The sequence below is a fragment of the Lepisma saccharinum genome, chromosome 14 (genome assembly GCF_977018435.1).
Source record: "Lepisma saccharinum chromosome 14, izLepSacc3.1, whole genome shotgun sequence".
In the NCBI taxonomy this organism is placed as follows: domain Eukaryota; kingdom Metazoa; phylum Arthropoda; class Insecta; order Zygentoma; family Lepismatidae; genus Lepisma; species Lepisma saccharinum.
In genome coordinates, this window is record NC_139242.1 from 72,951,651 (window position 1) to 72,971,050 (window position 19,400).

At 38.7% G+C, this 19,400-nt stretch overlaps 1 protein-coding gene across 2 annotated transcripts in view; it reads right to left on the reverse strand.

Annotated features, from left to right (window-relative positions):
- Positions 1-19,400, reverse strand: part of LOC145999021 (receptor-type guanylate cyclase Gyc76C-like) — a 507,155-nt gene that overhangs the window by 152,437 nt on the left and 335,318 nt on the right. For both annotated transcript variants that reach the window (XM_083135910.1, XM_083135911.1), the window contains exon 2: positions 3,375-3,780. In XM_083135910.1, the coding sequence (XP_082992036.1) occupies positions 3,375-3,740 (366 nt within the window). In that variant the 5' untranslated portion in view covers positions 3,741-3,780. The remainder of the gene's footprint in view (positions 1-3,374; positions 3,781-19,400) is intronic.

Here is a 19,400-nt window from a genome sequence, read left to right on the forward strand (position 1 = left end):
AGCATTTCCTGCCTGTGATGCATAGGACAAGGGATGTGGTTTGGGGATTACGAAATAAAGCAGTGACAGTTCCTGCTTGGATACTCTAACTTGCGGGGAACTACTGGAAGCATGGCGAAATAGCGGAAAATGAAATTTAGAAACTTCTCAAGTGTATTACAACGTAGAAATAAGTCTTTAGTGCAGTGACTCTCAAACCATGGCGAGACCGGCCTAGGGGTGTCGCGGGATAAACGGAAAAACTGAAAAAATATATTATTAGGAAGCATCAATCGCAAGTCTCACATTAATAACACAAATTATTTTGAGTGATTTGCATTGTGGTAAACTGTATTCTAACGTTTGTTCCTTATATTATCTTTCAATAAAATATTAAATATTGAAAAAAATAATAACAAGGGTGTCCCAAGTTTCTAATCTCATTCCCAAGGGTGCCGCGAACGTAAAAAGGTTGGGAATCCCTGCTTTAGAAAAATAGTTCAGAGTTGAATATTCTTTGCATTTGCATAGAAGGGTGTATTACCATGGTAATCCTCCACCACGTTCTCTAGTCGCTGGTTGAGGGAGGACCAAGATTTGTCATCGTTTAAAACCACTTTGTACTGAGATAGGCTAATAGGGACTGGACCTACATTTCACAGTAGGATTTGAGCAACTGTGCAATATGTCTCCACCGGGAATCGAACCCAGAACTTAAAGGCGACAGCGTTATCGATACTCACTCAGGACGGCCCCGAACGAGGGTTCCTCTGGTATCGTTACCACATGCGTTAACCAGGATCAGTAATATTGTTCTCATATCTAGCAAATATCAATGTTTTTTAAGTGTTCGGCTTTTCAAGAATTTTTATCATCAAGCCTTGCAGTCACTTCAACCACCATTCGCTGAGTGTCGTTTTCTTGAACTGAATTTTATTATCTCGTTTTTTACTTTTCTTATACGTTATCAGGTGCATCATCGTCCCTACTCGCTGGATCTGGCAGTGCAGAATCGCAACACATTTTACCCGAAAGGGAGGGTCATCCCAAAGAGAGAGAGAGAGAGAGAGAGAGAGAGAATTTCCAACAATATCTGCGTGTACAACGTGTCCCAATAAAAAGAGTTTCAACGTGCTTTGAAGGACCCTCCAGTCGAGTTGACGATTTTCCAGTCTGAAATTACAACTAGTGATCGCAATCAATTTCGTTGGTTGGCTTGAGGGTCGTATGATTCAAAGGGGTCCCGGAATATTCCCTTCAACTTTTAAAAAAAAAATCAACAAATTTCATCGGCAATGTAACTCACAGGTTCCTCTCTATTTTTGTTTTTCGTGTTCCCATGGCAACCATCAGCATGGGGATGTTACAAGTTTTCAGCTCACCCACGCCCACAGAATTTAGAACATACGCGTGGGCTGCCAGAGCGTCGCCTAGGGCTGTGTGTGATTCAAGTTGGTGACACACGAAAAATACTGTGCTGGTTAAAGTTTTGCTTAAAATGTTTTTGTTGATTAAATGCAGCGGGAAAAGGTAACCCCAAAGTCAGTCCTGCCTCCTGCGGGTTATTATATCCTCGGCTTTAGTAGAGGTGATAGGATCAGCACCATGCTCCGGCCGCTTTTATAAGGCTTAAAAGTCTCGTCTCATCTTGTGAATTACAATGAAACATTTTCAAAATTTAGCTTAAATCAAAATTGTTTAGCTTTGCGACTAATTAAGACACATGAAAAGGGGTGTTATAATTGATTTTGATTCATTGATTGATTTGGTTAATTACACTTCGCTTTTTGTGCCACTCTTGGCTAATTGCGAAAATGGAAATGAGTGATGACATGATGAAGTTGATGAATGGACACTCACAAACAACCACGCGCAGGCCGGGATTCGAACCCGGGATCCCTGACATCGTAGAACGATGTGCTAACCACTCCGCCACGGGGGCCGACGAAAGGGGTGTTATGGGGCATAGAAAGTTATGTCCAGGTGGCAAATCGGGACTATTAGAATTTGAACCACTATAAAATGAGCTTCCACCTGGAATCGAACCGGAATCCCTTGATTACAAGATAATATTTATTTATTCATGCTTTAGACAGCTTATGTGTCTTAATGAGAACAAACATTTCTTAGCTTGTTTAAATAAACATTTTCTTTACCTTTTGGTAATAAGCACTAATGAACTGTTTAATTTGTTCAGCGTTCAACACAAACACACAAGGTCAAAGGATGCTTTCAAAATATAACAATGTATTAAAAAGTGAAAGAAAACAAATTAAATTTAAACTTTCCAACTGATTTTTCAGCTATATTTAAAAAACTTAATATGCTGACCAAGGCAGTAATTTATTTCATTATAAAACAAACTAAATGTAACGTTTCAACCTTCTAGCAAGGTCTTCTTCAGATTCTGCACCAAGTACAAATGTAACAAGGTACAAAAACAGGACGATATATATACACAAACATTGCTCCCCTCCAGACTATTAGAAAGTTGTTCTGGAACATTCTAGCATGTGGCTTTCCCTTGTCAACTGTACATCTAGAAGTAAGGGAGCAATGTTTGTGTGTATATATATATCGTCCTGTTTTTGTACCTTGTTACATTTGTACTTGGTGCAGAGTCTGTAGAAGACCTTGCTAGAAGGTTGAAACGTTACATTTAGTTTATGTTTTATAATAATATAAATTACTGCCTTGATCAGCATATTAAGTTTTTCATATCATGGAATCAAGGCTTAATGGTGTTATATTTTCTTCGATCTATTGTCGCTTCAGTCTTTACTGTTTTGCCATTTTTATACATTGCTGCTTTTAAATCATTCTTTGCTCCTGACCACTGACAGGGGAGGAGTTGATGGGGTTACAGGCACCTCCCCTTTATAAGAAATTTCGAGAAAATAAAAACTTTTGAAATGAAAGCTTATGGGGCTAGGAGAGAAAATCATCAAGCGTTAATGGATTATGGACCGTAAAGAACCTTTTTATCTGTAAAGTGTTTCAATTCGGTCCCAGGAACATTTTTCCGGATCTATTTAAATACGGCCCAAGTTCCGTATTGAAATGAAACAATACGCAACTTGGACCGAATTTAAATTGTGCGAGAAACAAAGGTTTCGGTCCTGTTGCGGAACCCATTAGAGTTGATTGATTGATTGAGTTTGTTTTTTAAGTCCCCTTTTGCACAATAAGGCTAATCGGGACTCGACCTACAGTTTAAAGTGAGATCCGAACCATTATGTGCCTTCACTGGGTATAGAGCCCGGGATCCCTTGATTACAAAGCGACGATGCTACCACTGCGCCATCGGGGAGGCCCAGGAACCAATTATAATTTATGGGTTCGTGGACCGTAAACAACCTTGCTGAAATAAAGTAAAAAAAGCGATTGGTACTCACATAGCTGATCATGGGGAGGTTCCATGACTCCGCAACGATAGCCTCCACCTGGCAGGAGCCTTCTGGTCCGAAGAAGGCCACGACCCCTTCGTAGATCATCTCGATGAGGGCGCGGGTGGAGGTGAGGGTGAGGCCTAAGGTGTCGTTGTAGCGGAGCCTGAGGTGGACGTCCGGAAGGATGTCGGAATCGTTGTTGATCTCCTCCAGGGCCAGGGTGATGGCTCCAGAGATGGCCAATCCCTGACGGCCGTCGATGTTGCCCTTCACGGCCGGCAGATACCCGACGGTCAGGTTGTACACGCACCGGCCGCGGCCGACGGCTGTGGCCAGGACGAGAAGGGCCAGCCACAGAGGCCAGCCGGCCATGGCCAGCTTTCAGGCTCCACTCACCATCTTAGGACGTGATCTGCAAAAGGGAAGAGAAACGATGGATTTAGCTGACCGCAGTTGAGTAACTCAGGGTGGCCACTCTAGGACCTTGGTAAAATTCAAGTATAATTCCCGGTTTTCAAGATGAACTTTCCAAAAATCCAAGGGCACAAGTAGATGGTTTCTATTTTTCAACTTTACGTTTTGCCAGCTACACAGATATACACAGAAATACTTAAACTATATAAAAGGTCTGCGCGACACAAATTTATCCAAACGTAATTCAATTCAATGAAACTGTATAAATATACGAGGGATGATCGGAAAAGAAGGTTACAAAGCATATAACTTTTGTTTTATTCACTGTAACGTAACGAAAATTTATGTGTAAATTAATAATATGTTTGTCTTGTTGTGAGTTTGACGACTTCGGATTCTGACCATGTATTCCCGAGAAGCGGACATTTAAAATGGTGACTCGTCTAGAAAATTGGTCAAGAGTATAAGTAAGGGCAGTGGTGCGGTTCCTGTGGGCCAAAAACACTACACCTGCTGACATTCATAGGCAGATTGAGGAGGTGTATAGTGAGGGGACAATTTCAAGGCAACATGTAGCGAAGTGGTGTCGTGCCTTCAAAGAAGGATGGACCAGTATTGTTAATGACAACCCTGGACATGGCTGTAGGCCCAGTACCTCAACCACTGACGTGAACTGTGCTCTTGTGGATGAGTGTATTCGTGAGGACAGAAGAAGAACATTACGCTCAATATCAGCTGAGCTGGGACTACCATTTGGTTGGCTGGCCACCATTATCTGACATGTGATGATGTCAAAAGAGCTGCCTCACGGTGGCTACGAGAACTTGACGCGGATTTCTGTGCAACCGGTATGGAAAACCTCATGTACCGTTGTGACAAGTGCTTGAACAAAAAAGGTGATTACATCGAGGACTAGTGTTGAGTGCCGTCCATCATCAGGTGTGTTGATCTTCCAGCTATGTCTAACACATAAGCCATAATAGGCTTTGTAACCTTTTTTTCGATCATCCCTCGTATATACACACACACACACACACACGTTTGTATGTAAGCTGCGGAGTTTGCATTTGCCATTTCACATACTCAGACTCGAAATACATCTATCTGCAAACGTAAGTTGCGAAGAAATGTTACGGAATGTATTAATCTACGAAAACTTAATTGTACAAAAATTTCAAACTCAAATTTACCTAATGAACTTCAACACACCTTATTTTTGCAATAATCTTCCTTCTCTCAGATAGATTGTTCTGCAAACGACACTAACAAAGCAAACGGATTGAGAAAATGCTGGGTTTTATTTTCCACGTATTTTCCTCCGTCGATAAAAATAATGGCTAAACTGTGAAATACTAGTCTCAGGCCATTAATAAATATGTATAAATCCAATGGGATTTGTATTAATAAAAGTTACAATTTTGTACGTCTACGGAGAAAAATTCAAGCAGAATACACGCATAATTCCCGAAATTCAAGGAATTCCCGGTAAGTAGCCATCCTGGACTAACTGTATAATGTTCCACACAAAGGATTGGCAAAATTCAGTTTGGGTTCCAAAACTGGGGGGCCAAGATACCAAAACTAGTGGGGCAAAGAAAGTTTACTTTCTCTTGGAAGATAAGCCTTAGCATATTGCGTGAGCAAAAGTGGCAAAAAGTGGGGGGCAACTACTCCCCCCACGCACTCCCCTAATCGCCGCCACTGGCAAATTTTATTTATTGATTGATAAAATTCCAGATACAGCACAGGTGGCAATTTTACACTGAAATTGTCGACAATGAAAAGAGCAAAAAAGTTAAACAATAACAAACACAAAAGTGAATAACAAATTAACAAAAAAGAAGTAATATTATTTCTGATGGGAGACCGAAAAGGTATACTAAGAGGAAAATATATCGATACTTGATGTTAACTCTACAAGAGACCCGGGGGCCCGTATTTATTTTATATGCAAGCTTAGTAGTTAATTGGCCGTGGGGCATACTCTACTATACTTAAACTTCAAATGAGTCCATTTTAAAAAAAAATTAACACGGCAGGCTGGGTTTGATCCGTGGTTGGTGTTTGGGATGTTTTTTTTCAAGATAGGTTGATTGATTGATTGCTTTGGTATTTTTAAGTGCACTTTACACACACACACACACACATACAGAGAGATAGAGAGGGAGAGAGATGGTGGGAAGAAATACAGAAATGAGAAACATGGGGAGAAATAGAGAAGCGAGAGATAGAAATTTAAAGACAAGACAGGTAGAAAGATGTAGAAAAGAAAGAGGGATGGGAGATACAAAGTGAAAAAAGAAACAAACAGAAAACTGGAAAGAAAACAGAAAGGAGAAGAGAAGAGAGAGAGATAGAATGAGGGGAGAAAGGGAAGGAAGAAAACGCAGCCGAGAAATAGGGACGAGACGGAGAGAGACAGGAATAGATAAGTGAGAGAGAGATATAGGAATTGATAAGTGAGAGAGAGGAAAGGAAACACAGAAGCGAGAGACAGAAATGTAGAAGGAAGACAGGTAGAGAGACAAAAGGAATAGGAGATAGAAACTGCATAACTACAAACACTCAATCCTTCCCGAGTCATCCGAGTTGACAGGGAAGTTTTTGATCATCCAGGGGTTTAAAAAGGATTGGTTTTAGCGCCCTTGTTATTTAGTCGCCTTTCTTCCTATTTTGACTAATCGCGACGATGAGGATGAGTGACGTGATGAATGTAATGAATGGACACTCACAAAAAAACACCCATGCCCATGGATTTGAACCGAAGACTCATGGCGTCGTTGCGCGCTGTGCTAACCACTCCGTTACGTAGGACAGCTCGACACCGAGCCCTTGGTCCGCCACTGGGACGCCCACAGTTCCAGGAAACCCGCGTCTGTCGACTTCCATTCTGGCACACTCCACCACAATTAGACTATTTCTGGCCAAAGATGTCAAAGGTCGGATAGGGTAAACACGCGTGTTGTTGGCAGTCACACGAAAACACGAAAGTCACGGCTGAAACTGGAACTGGATAAAAGCATGTACACAAACAGGGTGTGAAAAATGAAACAATAAGACTATTCAAAGGAAGCGATCGGAAGAAAAGCGAAATAAAAATCAATAGAAAATAATAAAAAGGTAGCAGATGATTGGGTCCTGAAAGACCAGTGGACGTAGCTGGATTGATGTGCTTTGGGAAGAGGGAGGGATACATTTGTGTGTGCTTTTTAACTAATGTCTTTTGTTTTCTATATAGTATTAATAATATTCGCATATTAAACAGAGAAACATAATTTATGTACCACCAGTGGCGGCGATTGGGTAACAAACCTGGGGGGGGGGGCGGTTTACTTTTTCTTGCTGGACAAGGTTTAGCCATGATGCGGGGCAAAAAAAGTGGAGGGAAGCTGCTCCCCAAGCTGCCACTGTGTGCCACAAGAAATGTTATTAATAAATAGAAACAGAACAACAAGAGGGTGTTTCTACTATTTCAGCAACTAACATGAACAACGAAATGTGGGGTCACGGGCCAATCTTTATGAAATAAGTATACCCTATAATAGTTATAGATTAAAAAGGTTGTGGCTACATGAAAACTTTTCTAAATATTTGATGTGGTGTTTTCTTTCAATAAAGTAAAAATTTCCTCGAGACTTAGAATTTTTGGAGGGGGGACTGGAAGTAACGAATAACCCGGGTTTGACAGCCCTCGAAGGGCCTTGGCCTATCTCACGACTGCCAGTCTCCCTCCCACAATCCTACCTAGAAGTGTGGAGATTTTCAACCGGTAATGGGGTGACGTGGGATCAGCACGTCGAACACCCAGCCGTTATAGAAGAGTTCCGAGACCGGGTTACGCTACTCACTCGTAGCTCCCCAATTTCCTCACGATGGTGGGTTGCCACCGGTCCTATACACAGGCCAAAAATCCAGAGACTGAACCCAGGCGGACTCGAACCCATGCCGTCCCGCAGTCGGAGCCCAAAGCACAGCGCCTTAGACCGCATGGCCACGGAGGAGTTGTTTCAATTTTAGAAAAACATTAAGGCTGCTAACGTCACGTGTATAGTGTAGTGTTTCTATACGTAAATAAAGACTGCCTTGGTCAGCAACTTTAATGTTTTTCTAAAAGAAAGAAATACCGGGTGTGCCAGAAGTCTTTCCCTGATAACAAAACTTTATTCATATCCGCTAAATGCAAGGTAGAGATGTGAAAGTGGTGCCAAAATGTTGGAAAACTAATCAAGTTTTTGTTGTCGCAGGTTTCAGTAACGTGGCTGTAGTGTGGCAGTGTCAGTGCCCAGAAAACCGAAAATGTTCACAAATCAGGAAAAAGCTCAGCATGTCCTCTGGTATGACGAGACCCGGTCATCAATAACAGTGCAGAGGAACTTTCAAACGTACAGAATTCTTTCGTCTAGAATATCTGCCATCAATAAGTTGGTATTTAAAAAATGGAATTTATCTTCATTCCCAAACCTTGTCAAGTCCAAGAAACATTGTATGGAAAAATTGCATATAGCGGATATGAATAAAGTTTGTAATCAGGGAAAGGCTTCTGGGATACCCGGTATAAATACAGAAAATAAATAAGAAAGGAAGAAAAAGACACAGTTCATAATGGAGGAAGACTTTCGGGAGCTGTAGCCTGCAAAATACCATCCAATAGGAAATTATGGCAGCATAGACAATGGAAATGCAGGCTTAAAAAGCAGCAGCTGCGAACGCTGTGCTGTGGTACTATTCCAACAGTCCGTAAAAAAACTTGACATAGTTGCAACGGTCTGACACGACACAGAGCCCCCTCCGCCTCCTTGGAACCATGCCAACTGATGCTCTTCTTGCATTCTTGTACGCAGCCGTCACACTGTGTTGTTCTTGTACGGGTGACCGGAACATCGAAAACTACGCAACAAGTAACACGTTCGCACTTTACATGTGTGGACATTGGCAATTTCGTGCTATTCTCTTGTTGGTAAACTTCCCAAAACTTTATCTCATAATACAGAGCAAGGATTTTCATATCCTAAAATCACCAAAATATGCAAAATTTATGACCTAAAATATTCAAAAATATGCACTATAATTTGAAAAATATGCCCTTACAAGTGAATGTTTCAAACATCAATATTTATATTGAGATATTTTCACATACTATTCTTAGTTCTTTTATGTGCCCTGAGTTGCAATGCACAATCAATACTTTCTGTACATTTTCAAATACACTAAAACCTCGTTAATCCGGACTAATGGAGGGGATAAGTTGACCGGTTTAATGAAAGTCCGGATTAACTGAAATAACCTAAATGAACAGTAGAAAGTGCATTAAAACACCGTTTATAGCAACACAACACGTTTATTATTTATTTATTTATTCCCAGTTTCAGATATAGCTCTTGTAAGGCCTTTTTACACTGAAAAAACTACTAAATCAACAAGAACAAGTGAAGATGGTTTAAGGTAAAAACAAAAAGGGATACATATAAACAGATAAGACATAAACAAGGAAACAAACAAAAGATTTACATATTCGTTCTTAGAGAAGATCGGAAAATACTTTCAGGGGCAAAAAAGTCCATGTTTGTACGTAGTTTATTATAGAACTGGGCAGCCAGTGGATAAGAGAGCGCTGTATAAGGGAAAGCCTAGCGGTAGAGTTGTGGAACAATTCAGTGTTTCGGGTCGATCAAGAGGGAACTCTGAAGTTGAATTCTGTACGCAGAAATACATATCTTAATTTTCCATTGCTGATTTTATAGAAAAATTTCATGTCGGCCATATCGCGTCGGGTCTGCAGTAACTGGATGTTCAAAGTAGTCAGGATGTCAGGTTTCTGAAGATGCAGCAGAGAAGGAATTCTATAACGAAGAATGGCAGTAAAGAAGCTAAGGATGGAATCCATGCTAGAAAGATTTGCATTGGAAGCCATGGCCCAGACTGGAGAGCAGTATTCGAGAATCGGAGAAATGAATGACTTGAAAAATTATGGTGTATTTAAAGGGCATAGGCCTAAATACACTATACAGTATAGTACAGTAAAATGTAAAGCAATACTGTACATACAATGCACTACGTACATACGCGATACCCCTATTATGATGATGTGCTTTTTTACAAACTTGTTGCTGAATGTTGTTCGACTAGTGTGCTGGCTTAAAGCAAGGGGAGTTCGTTCTGAGTGTCTGGCAGGCGGAAGACAAATTGTAAGGCTTTTTGAATTGGCGTCTTGTTATGGAAAAGTGTCGCGTTTGTACGGCCACGTATGTATTATAGTGACCAGAGTTTTACGAGAATATGCCGAGGGTATTCCTGTGTAAATGCGGCTTGTTCCCGAAAGCCTGCGGGAAACAGAATTTCATCAGTGGTTGACAGCATTTCTTTGGGAAGTTCTCCCATGGACATTGGATGTACTTATTCTTTGGCGTTACGGAGCAATATGACGAATGCGATTGTTGCCTTCTAGCAACATTTAAAACCTTGCACTATGCTTTTTTTTTGTCCGGATTAAGCGAAGTCCGGTTTATCGGGGTCCGGAATAACGAGGTTTTACTGTATACATGATTGTCAGCCAAGAAAGCCTTGTACTGAGTAAAGCTTCTTTCTTCTTCGGCTGACACAAGAGGAGCATATTTACAGTAAGCAATGCCATTTGGCTCAAAATTGTGTAGTATCAAGGGAAAATTTATCTCCCAATAAATTTTTTCCAGTAGAGCACAATGTAGGATACCCTTTCTTTTTTTCCAAATTTTTCCTCACTTTCCTTGACACTTGTTACCCACTTCACCACAAGCACCATTTAAGTTATTCACAGTTATTTTCACTACTTCTATCTGGTCCACTAGTGGTACTTCTGATTGTTCCAAAGCAGCATAGCAGCAGCAAGAAATCCAAAAATGTTTCATTACTTTTCAGGAAATAAACTGGGACGAAGAATTATATAAAAAAAATCAACTTCAGTGAACATTGCAGTTAGAACGAATCCACTTTGAAAAATGGCTGTATATTCCTTTTAAAAGAGAAAATATGCTGAATATGACCAAAAATCTATCAAAATATGCTCTATCAAGTAGAAATGGCCAAATATGCCCTTAAAATACCTTAATTTCATTAGTTCCTTAATTTGAATTCGTATATGTAGGGAAAAAACACACCATCACACACCACCATTACCAAAAAAAAAATGACTCACTTGTTAGAATATGAAGATGTAGACTTACTACGGGATGATGTAAATGCAATTAAGAATAATGCTTAAAGTATTTTTAAAAACAGCTAAAGAGATAGGTTTGGAAGTTAGCATACTAAATATATACTTACAGGCCGAAAACAAGTGTTAGATAATAATCAAAATGTAATTATTCATAACAACTCGTTTGAACCAGTTTCCAAATTCAAGTACTTAGGAATAATACTAACAAATGAAAATGATATTAAACAGGAAATAAAAAGCAGGCTTAATTCAGGAAATACATGTTTCTTTTCTCTTCATAAACTTTTATCTTCTCGTATAATATCTAACAAACTAAAAGTTAAAATATACAAAACGGCAACTTTGCCTGTAGAATTATATGGATGTAAAACTTTTCCTTAATATTGAAAGAGGGACCTAAATTAAGAGTATTTGAAAATAAAATCCTTATAAAAATATTTGGGCCTAAAAGGGATGACGAGACAGGTGAGTGGAGAAGGTTACATAATTTAGAACTCCAAAATTTGTATTCATTTCCAGTTATTATTAGAATGATTAAATCAAGAAGACTTAGGTGGGCAGGCCATGTGGCAAGAATGGGAGAGGAAAGAGGAGTTTACAGGATTCTTGTTGGGAAGCCTGATGGTAAGAGACCAATAGGAAGGCCAAGACGAAGATGGAGAGATAACGTTGAGATGGACCTAAAGGAAATCGTTAGGAATGGAAAAGATTGGATTGACCTTACCCAGGATAGGGACGGATGGAAGACTTGTATTGCTGCAGACATAAACCTTCGGGTTTAAGAAGGCTAGAGAGTTAGTTAATTACTTAACAAGAACTAAAACTATAAAGTAAATAAGAGACAGGTCCGTAATAAGATACACTTGGTTAACGTTTCCAGTATAGTCTGCCATTTGTCGGCAACTATAGGAATTCCATGCTTGTGCTTCGAAGGCGTCGTGGTCTTTGTCCGACGTCAGTTGAAAGTCAACAACGAAGTTGAGAGGACGAAGAATTATTTGCCACATTTTGAATTTTTGTAGCGGTTTTTATTGACGAAAACAACAGCAGCGAATATAAGGTTCAACAAATGTATTAATTAGCAACATTATTAATTGCTAAGAAAATAGTACATGTAATAAGATAGCTTACTAATACAGAATTTCACAATTTTGACCTGGAACAGACATTTTATTTTTATTCATTGCGATCCCAAATAAGATATCCTATTAAGAGATAGCATCTATACAGTTCAAACAAAAAAAAGTAAGTATCATTGTTAAAAATATTAAATTCAATGCATTAATGTACTTTTTTCATGAAAATCCCCTTCAATGTAAATGTTAATTTCCTACTCATATTAATGTAATTTAAACAACGATTGATTCTAGTGATTCGGAACATGGACGAATGATGATGTAGAATCTTATTTTGCACTGGACTTTTTTCCAGAAGTTCTCCCCTTACACCCTTCTGGGACTATTTCTCCTCACATTATTTATAAGTTCTGGAGCGGGTGTTGGAAATACATTTCGGAATAGCTCTGATCGGTGTAAGTGGGATCTGAAAAATCTTACTTATTCTTTTTTATCCTCTAGACTTATTTAAATATCCAATATTTTCTTATGCGAAAACTAGTTTGTTCAGTGCTTAAGTTATTATTCACTTCCTTTTCCTTTCTCACTTTTTTTTCAAATTTCGTGTCAAGATAATTGAAGTTACATTTATTTTAGTCTATTAATATTTCTAGTATTTACATTGTCTTAGATTTGCTAATTGGAATTACTATTTTTAGTGCTGCCATCTACCATGTTAACTGTAAAGCTACCTGGAGAAGAAAACTGCTTTCGCTGTGTCCTTCTGGGATTGGCAATGACAAAGAAATATGCATTGACATATTAGCTCCATTTGGAAGCATTAATAGGTTGCCCTAGGATGGCTGCCGATGGATGATAATCGCATAATCGCATATCACAATACTTGAACATCACTGATTCGTGCTTTCAACAGTGACCTTGCCGCCGCAAATATCATGGACACAACTAATGATGCTATAATTAACTGGGAGGAGAGCCGCTTTCCAGTAATTAGCCAGAATGTGGCAGACAACAAGAGGTCAACCAAACATACCGCTAATTAATTTCAACGACGAGAAAGTTGCTTGTGTGCCACGTTAGGAAGGCACTCCAAAGAGGGCGTGTATGACAGGGTGCTCCACTCATTTCAGAGTGATCCACTTACCCAAGCGTTTCATTGGCAGCTGGGTGGTGCAAATTTGAGTAAAGTTCTGCACTTAGATTTAAAACAGCAATATTAAATTAACCAATGATGCAAATCTATATTTTCGTAACTACTACTTCAATTTTTGCTTTCTGGGGTGCTAAAAATTCCGCTCTCCATTTTGATCAGATAAATGCACATTGTTATTAAGAATGCAATAGGAAAAATTGGCAGGTTATTGGAAAATGTGCACATAAAACAAGCCTTCAATTACATTGTTGTTATTGGTTAGTAGGAGTAAAAATTACGAAACATATTAAGTATTTCTTGATAATATATGTTGTAAGTTTTACAATAACAGAATGCCAGTTGTTGTTACAAAGCACTAAAATTCGCTTACTTCGGTTTTTGGGAAGGGCGGGGAATGAAATCATCCCACTATATCCACGTGAAAGACATTTTACATAATAGAGTCAGATTATTCTCGTAACATCTGCATTAGGAGATTGAGAGCGAGTTAACACTCGTGAATCAACAAGTAAGATGCTGACGTCATCTCAAGCCATCATCTATAGCTCACACTCTGCACATTTGGGAGGCTCGCAAATTACTCTCCCAATCAGCTGGAGTTATTCCGAAAATATTACGAGTCTACAATGTTACTTTCCTGTTAAAAGGCGTAAGAGAGTTACTTTCTTGCAACAGAAGCAACGCTATCAACAGTTGCTTTTGTTGTTACTTAAATTATTAACTTGAAAATCTGTAACGTGCGGAAGAGCTAAAATTAGCAACTTTGTCTCCAATCATATGTCGTATCTGGATGCTAAGGTGAAAGTATTTCCGTGGAATCGCCTACGGCTAGGAAGCTAGACTTCGTTGCATGGCGACTTTAGAACATCCACGCTTTGTTGCAGTTCGTAATTTCTAACAGCACTTGAAGACTGAAATGTTTTGTTCGATCTTATTTTTCTGTTCTAGTAATATTAAAACATTAAGATTTACATTATGTAACAGACATAAATAAACATATGCAAGTTTTGATATATTTGCTATTTACAATTAATGATCACCAAGTGTGTGTAATTTGTTTGTAAGGAAATCCAACACAAAGTAACTGTATCAACAACTTAAGATTTAATTTTCAGTTCTAAAATCAGTGATGGAGCTCAGTTACATCTTGAAGCAAATAACTGTTACTGCAACACAGTTACTTGAGTTACTTGTAACTCAGCTTGGAATTAAATCAACATCTGCATCTTGCATCTCTTACTAATTGATTGCTTGATTTGGTGTCTTAAAAAAAAGTCCACTTTATGCACAGTAAGGCTAATCGGGAACGGACCTACAGTTTAAAGTGGGATCCGAACCACTATGTGCCTCCACCGGGTATCGAACCCGGGCATCTGTTACTGAAATACATGTGTGTATTTAGTTTATTTTACTTCGCGTTTTGTGCCTCTTCGCTAATTTGCGAACATGGAGATGAGTGATGCAATGATGAAATTGATGAATGGACATTCACAAACAACCAAGCCCGAGCGGGATTCGAACCCGGGACCCTTGGCGTCGCAGCGCGATGTGCTAACCACTCGGCCACAGGGTCCGGCTTAGTGAAATATGTGTATGTTGATTGATTGATTTGCTTTATTTTACTTTACGTTTTGTGTCATTTTTTGCTAATTTTCAAAGATGGGAGGAATGAGTGACATGATGAAATTGATGAATGAACAATCACAAACATTCGAACCCGGGAATCCTGGCATCGTAGCGCGATGTGCTAACCACTCCACCACAGGATCCGGCGAATATGGGTATGTGTGTGTGTCTGAGAAGGAGAGAGGGAGGAAAAGTTAACCACAAGGTGGCCGAACTGAAGCAAACTTGTTACTGTTAATATCAAACTCCACTCCAGAAAGTGATTTTTCGTCACTCTTACAGTTAATCACATTTTTTTTTCTTTCCAATACCGCGAAACCACTTTGAAAGCACTCGAACGAATATAGATACGGAGATAATTAATCACTTGAGAAATCTCAAGACTTCTTTCGCGATAGGTTCGTATCAGTATCACCACTTGAGTTAAGCACTGTGGATTTAAGTAAGTCAAAGATACTTGGCTCGACGATTAGATAAAATCTGGAAAAGGTCGCCCGTGTTCACAGGTGGAAGTCAACAGCCACAGAAAATAATTACGACAATGTATTTTATTTCTGCCAATTTTTTGGCTAACAGCGACGAGTGAGAATGAAGGAACACTTACGAAAAACTCCCATGGCTATGGCGAGGGTCGAACATGGGAATTTCAGTTGCAAGATCGACCCATACGTGGTACAGTCACGGACACTTCTAGGTTGCAATGACATTCACAACACAAATGTGTCCGTGACTGTACATAGCATGTCCATTCGATTTAATTCATTTTATTACGTTCTTCAAACGACGACATTCACGCAGAATGCAATGTCACATTTCAAGACTAAACAAAATGACGTCTTAATTTTATATAAAATAAAGCGAATGATACGGGACGCCTCATTCCAAGCACTGAAAAGTTTACTTTGAACGGTATTATCCGAACCATACATCTCCTAGATACTCAACAGTAACAAACCACAATTTCACACAACCTAGACGAGAGAATTTCTTCTAGCTTACTAAAAAATAAGAAAGAATCAAAGCAGTGTTTATCACAGAATTCGCAAAGAAGCTGATATGATCAGTATTTGGTAGTAACAGTTACTTTTCATGAGGAATTCTAACTGTTACTGCGACAGAAGTAATTTTAAGAGTAGTAACTTTTACGACACTTAAATTGTAAACTTTAAAATGTTTAACGTGAGGGAAGAGGTAAATTTGACAACACTGTTTCCAAATACGAGACTTCTCTGGATGCTAAGGTGAAAGGATTTTTGTGTAATGTGCCTGCTAAATTGAGAATATTCACGTTTCGTTGCAATTTGTCAATCCTAATTGCACGAGAAGACTTCTATGTATTGTGTTGATTGCCGCCTTTATTAGGAACTTTGTAGTCAAGTTACAAAGAAGTCATTGTTTAGTAAACATTGTTTAATAGAGAGTTTAAGGTATATTCACGCATATACAGAGTAACATTAAATGAAGCTGACTACGTGTTCCATCATTTTGTTGTTTATTGTTTGGGTTTGTTTTACTTCGCATTTCTGCCACTTTTGGCTAATTCTGAAGATGAGGATGAGTAATGATATGATGAAATTGACGAAGGGATACTTACAAAGAACACTCATGTCCAGGCCGGGATTCACCCGAGATCCCTGGCGTCGTAGCGCGCTGTGATACTCGTATAATAGAATACGGGCTATTCGCTAGTATGTGTGTGCAATGTTTCTGAAATAGGCTATACTGCACAAATCGGCGTAAAAAACAAATATGTTTACTTAATTCGTGCATCGATTTGGCACTGTACATTTTTCACTTAGAAGTTCCTGTTCTGTGCAATAATATAAATTTTCTTAGGTTACTTAACATAGGAGCTCTCCTTAATCGAAATCCATGATCTAGACACACAGTATTGCCAGGTCCAACTTTGATTTATAACCTGGATTGTTAGAGAATTTCCACTAGGATTCAACTTTCTTTATATTGTTTTTCATCCGTATTTATGATTTTCTTTTCATTTCTGGATATTAAATTATCTTTTTTTTAGTAGCTGTAAATTATTTTTGTTATTTTAAATTGTTTTTCTTAAATTTGTTTGGGAAATATATGGTTTTTGGTGATTTTATTGTTCAAAGTTGTTCTAGCGTTGTGCGATAAGGTAGACCCTGACTTCACTTGTCTCCCTTATCGCACAAAGTAAGGACAACCTTGCGTTTTGACGTCACTCGAGGAATGCCTACGTTGTTAGGTTTGGTTATCTTAGCATAAATACACTCTAAATGTGTTATTTGTGCTAAGATAACTAAATCCAACAAGCCTAAAATAACAAATTAGGCATCTAGCTTTACATTTGCACGTAAATTATGCTCATTAGGTTTCATTCATAATGGAGGTTCTTCAAACTTAATACTACTTTTTTCCACTTTCGATCGTTTCCTCACCTTAAATCGTACATTTCTGGAATCCTTGATTCATACCCATGCCAACGATGTATGATACATATTTCTATTAAGAAGGGTCCATTCGACATTCTTACCCTGAAATATTCATAGTGGACGGAGGAAAAACACGAGTATCATCACAAGAGCATACTTCGTTCAGTTTCAGTGACCAGAACCAAAAAAAATTAATGAAAATATCCATCGTGAAATTTAGCTGACGTCTACACAAGTCATCTCGCTCCCAGACCGAAACGAAAGAAAAAGAAATGAACGGAGGGGATGCGGGGGAGGGAGATTTAACCCGCATGAAAGAGATTCCCTATATCGAACGTTTAAGCAGTTTCCACTACAAGGAAAAAAAATACTTATGGCAGGAAACCTAATACAAAAACGTTTGCAGCATAACATTACGTTTCCATGGATACATTTCTGAGGAGCTACCAATGCCAGCAAGGACCGAACATTTCTTCTGTTGCCAAGCAATCGTTCCTTGTTTTCATGTCCTCGCCCCCCCCCCCCCCCCTTCGCCACGACCTACGTAAGCGGCTTACGACTTTTGTTCCAAGTGGACTTAAACTGAGACGTCTTTGATTGGTTCGATAAAAATTCCAAGAGCACGCGGAGAGAAACAGCTTCGTACTTGGAGGAAACCGTTGCAGAACATAACAATTAGCAGGGATCTTTCTTGGGTTAGAGATCGTATGGTTCATATGAACTCTGTAGCCCAATAGTACTGAAACTTTTTTCTCATTGTACCCTTTAGTTGTAACTAAACGTCTAAAGTACCCACACCATAGGTTTTCTCCGAGTAGTGGGTTTTTGGATATGCCATCTGGTGAGATTTTCAGGAACTACTCTATGAAGGAAACTTTGTGTTGAAGTCGTTTAAAGCATGGGGAATATGCGAAAGAGTAAGGTCTACTGGTCAGTTTTTTTAAAGCTCTAAATCGTTTTATGGGTCAGAACAAATGAAAAGTGTTTATGTGCTTCCACCCCGTGGAATCAACAAAATGAAATTTGTAAATAAATCAGGGAAATCAAAATTGATTGACAGAAGACTGGCACTGGGGATAACATTGAAATTCGGCAAGGATTTTACGAAGAATGCATGAGTCTGTTCACTTTATTTTTCGAGAGATGATTATATATTATCACATGAAAGTAAAGTTTTAAATTGTACTTTATAAATAGAACTTATATGTCATGAAGCGTCTTGCCCAATGCATCCATGTATTATGTATGTTTGAAATTTGGAAAAGGTGCAAGTCGACTAAGTGAAAATAGTTTGAGTCTTAAATGTAACCAGAAAAATAAAATTGACATGCTAATGTCGCTGTTTCATTCAGTACTAAATGCTTTTTCAGTGAGGATAGCCTAGTCATTATATTATTATTATTAAACTAGTCTGCCTCTTTGGTGGAAGAATTGCAACATGTTCGCAATTTTCTCCTGCCACAGCTTTTCAAGTGCACGCCAATTTCAATTACTTTATTTTCAAATAATTTCCGAGAGTCCCAGATGCAGATGAAACAGCACAGCATTAATTTGGTCTGCGTTTTCCGTGTTATTTTTGCCCATCATAATTAAATGCTTCGCTCTCAGTACAGCTTCACCTTCGTTATAGTTCCTGGAATTCACATCGCATTCGCAATATTTAAAAATATCGCGTAATTTAAACGTTTCTTCCATGACAACACGCTGCTATTACGTACTACTACTGAATGTAGACAATGATTTATCCTACATAGAGCGGCCATATTGGAAGCGACACTAGCGCTCAGGTGGTAATTTTAATCGTGAATAGAGCAAAATGACATTCGGACTGTATGAGGAAAGATGGTAAAGAAATACACATTATAATCCTACGTTTATTATTTTATTGAGTATTGTTATTTTATTAACAACCTTTATGATTAGCTAGGAAAGTAAAAATATGAGACATGTATATGCTAAGCGTATATAAAAGACTAATTTTCATATATTTCTTACAGAGTTATTAAAAAAAAAGCAAAGAAGAAAGATAAGTTTGTAAACAAACTGTCAAGCACAATTTTAGAGTTTGTATTGTAAATCCCCCGAGTTAGTAGTGAGAAGAATGTGCCTGCAAAGCCTGACAGTTTCTTGATGTCTGGTTGAGCATCTGAAACTTTC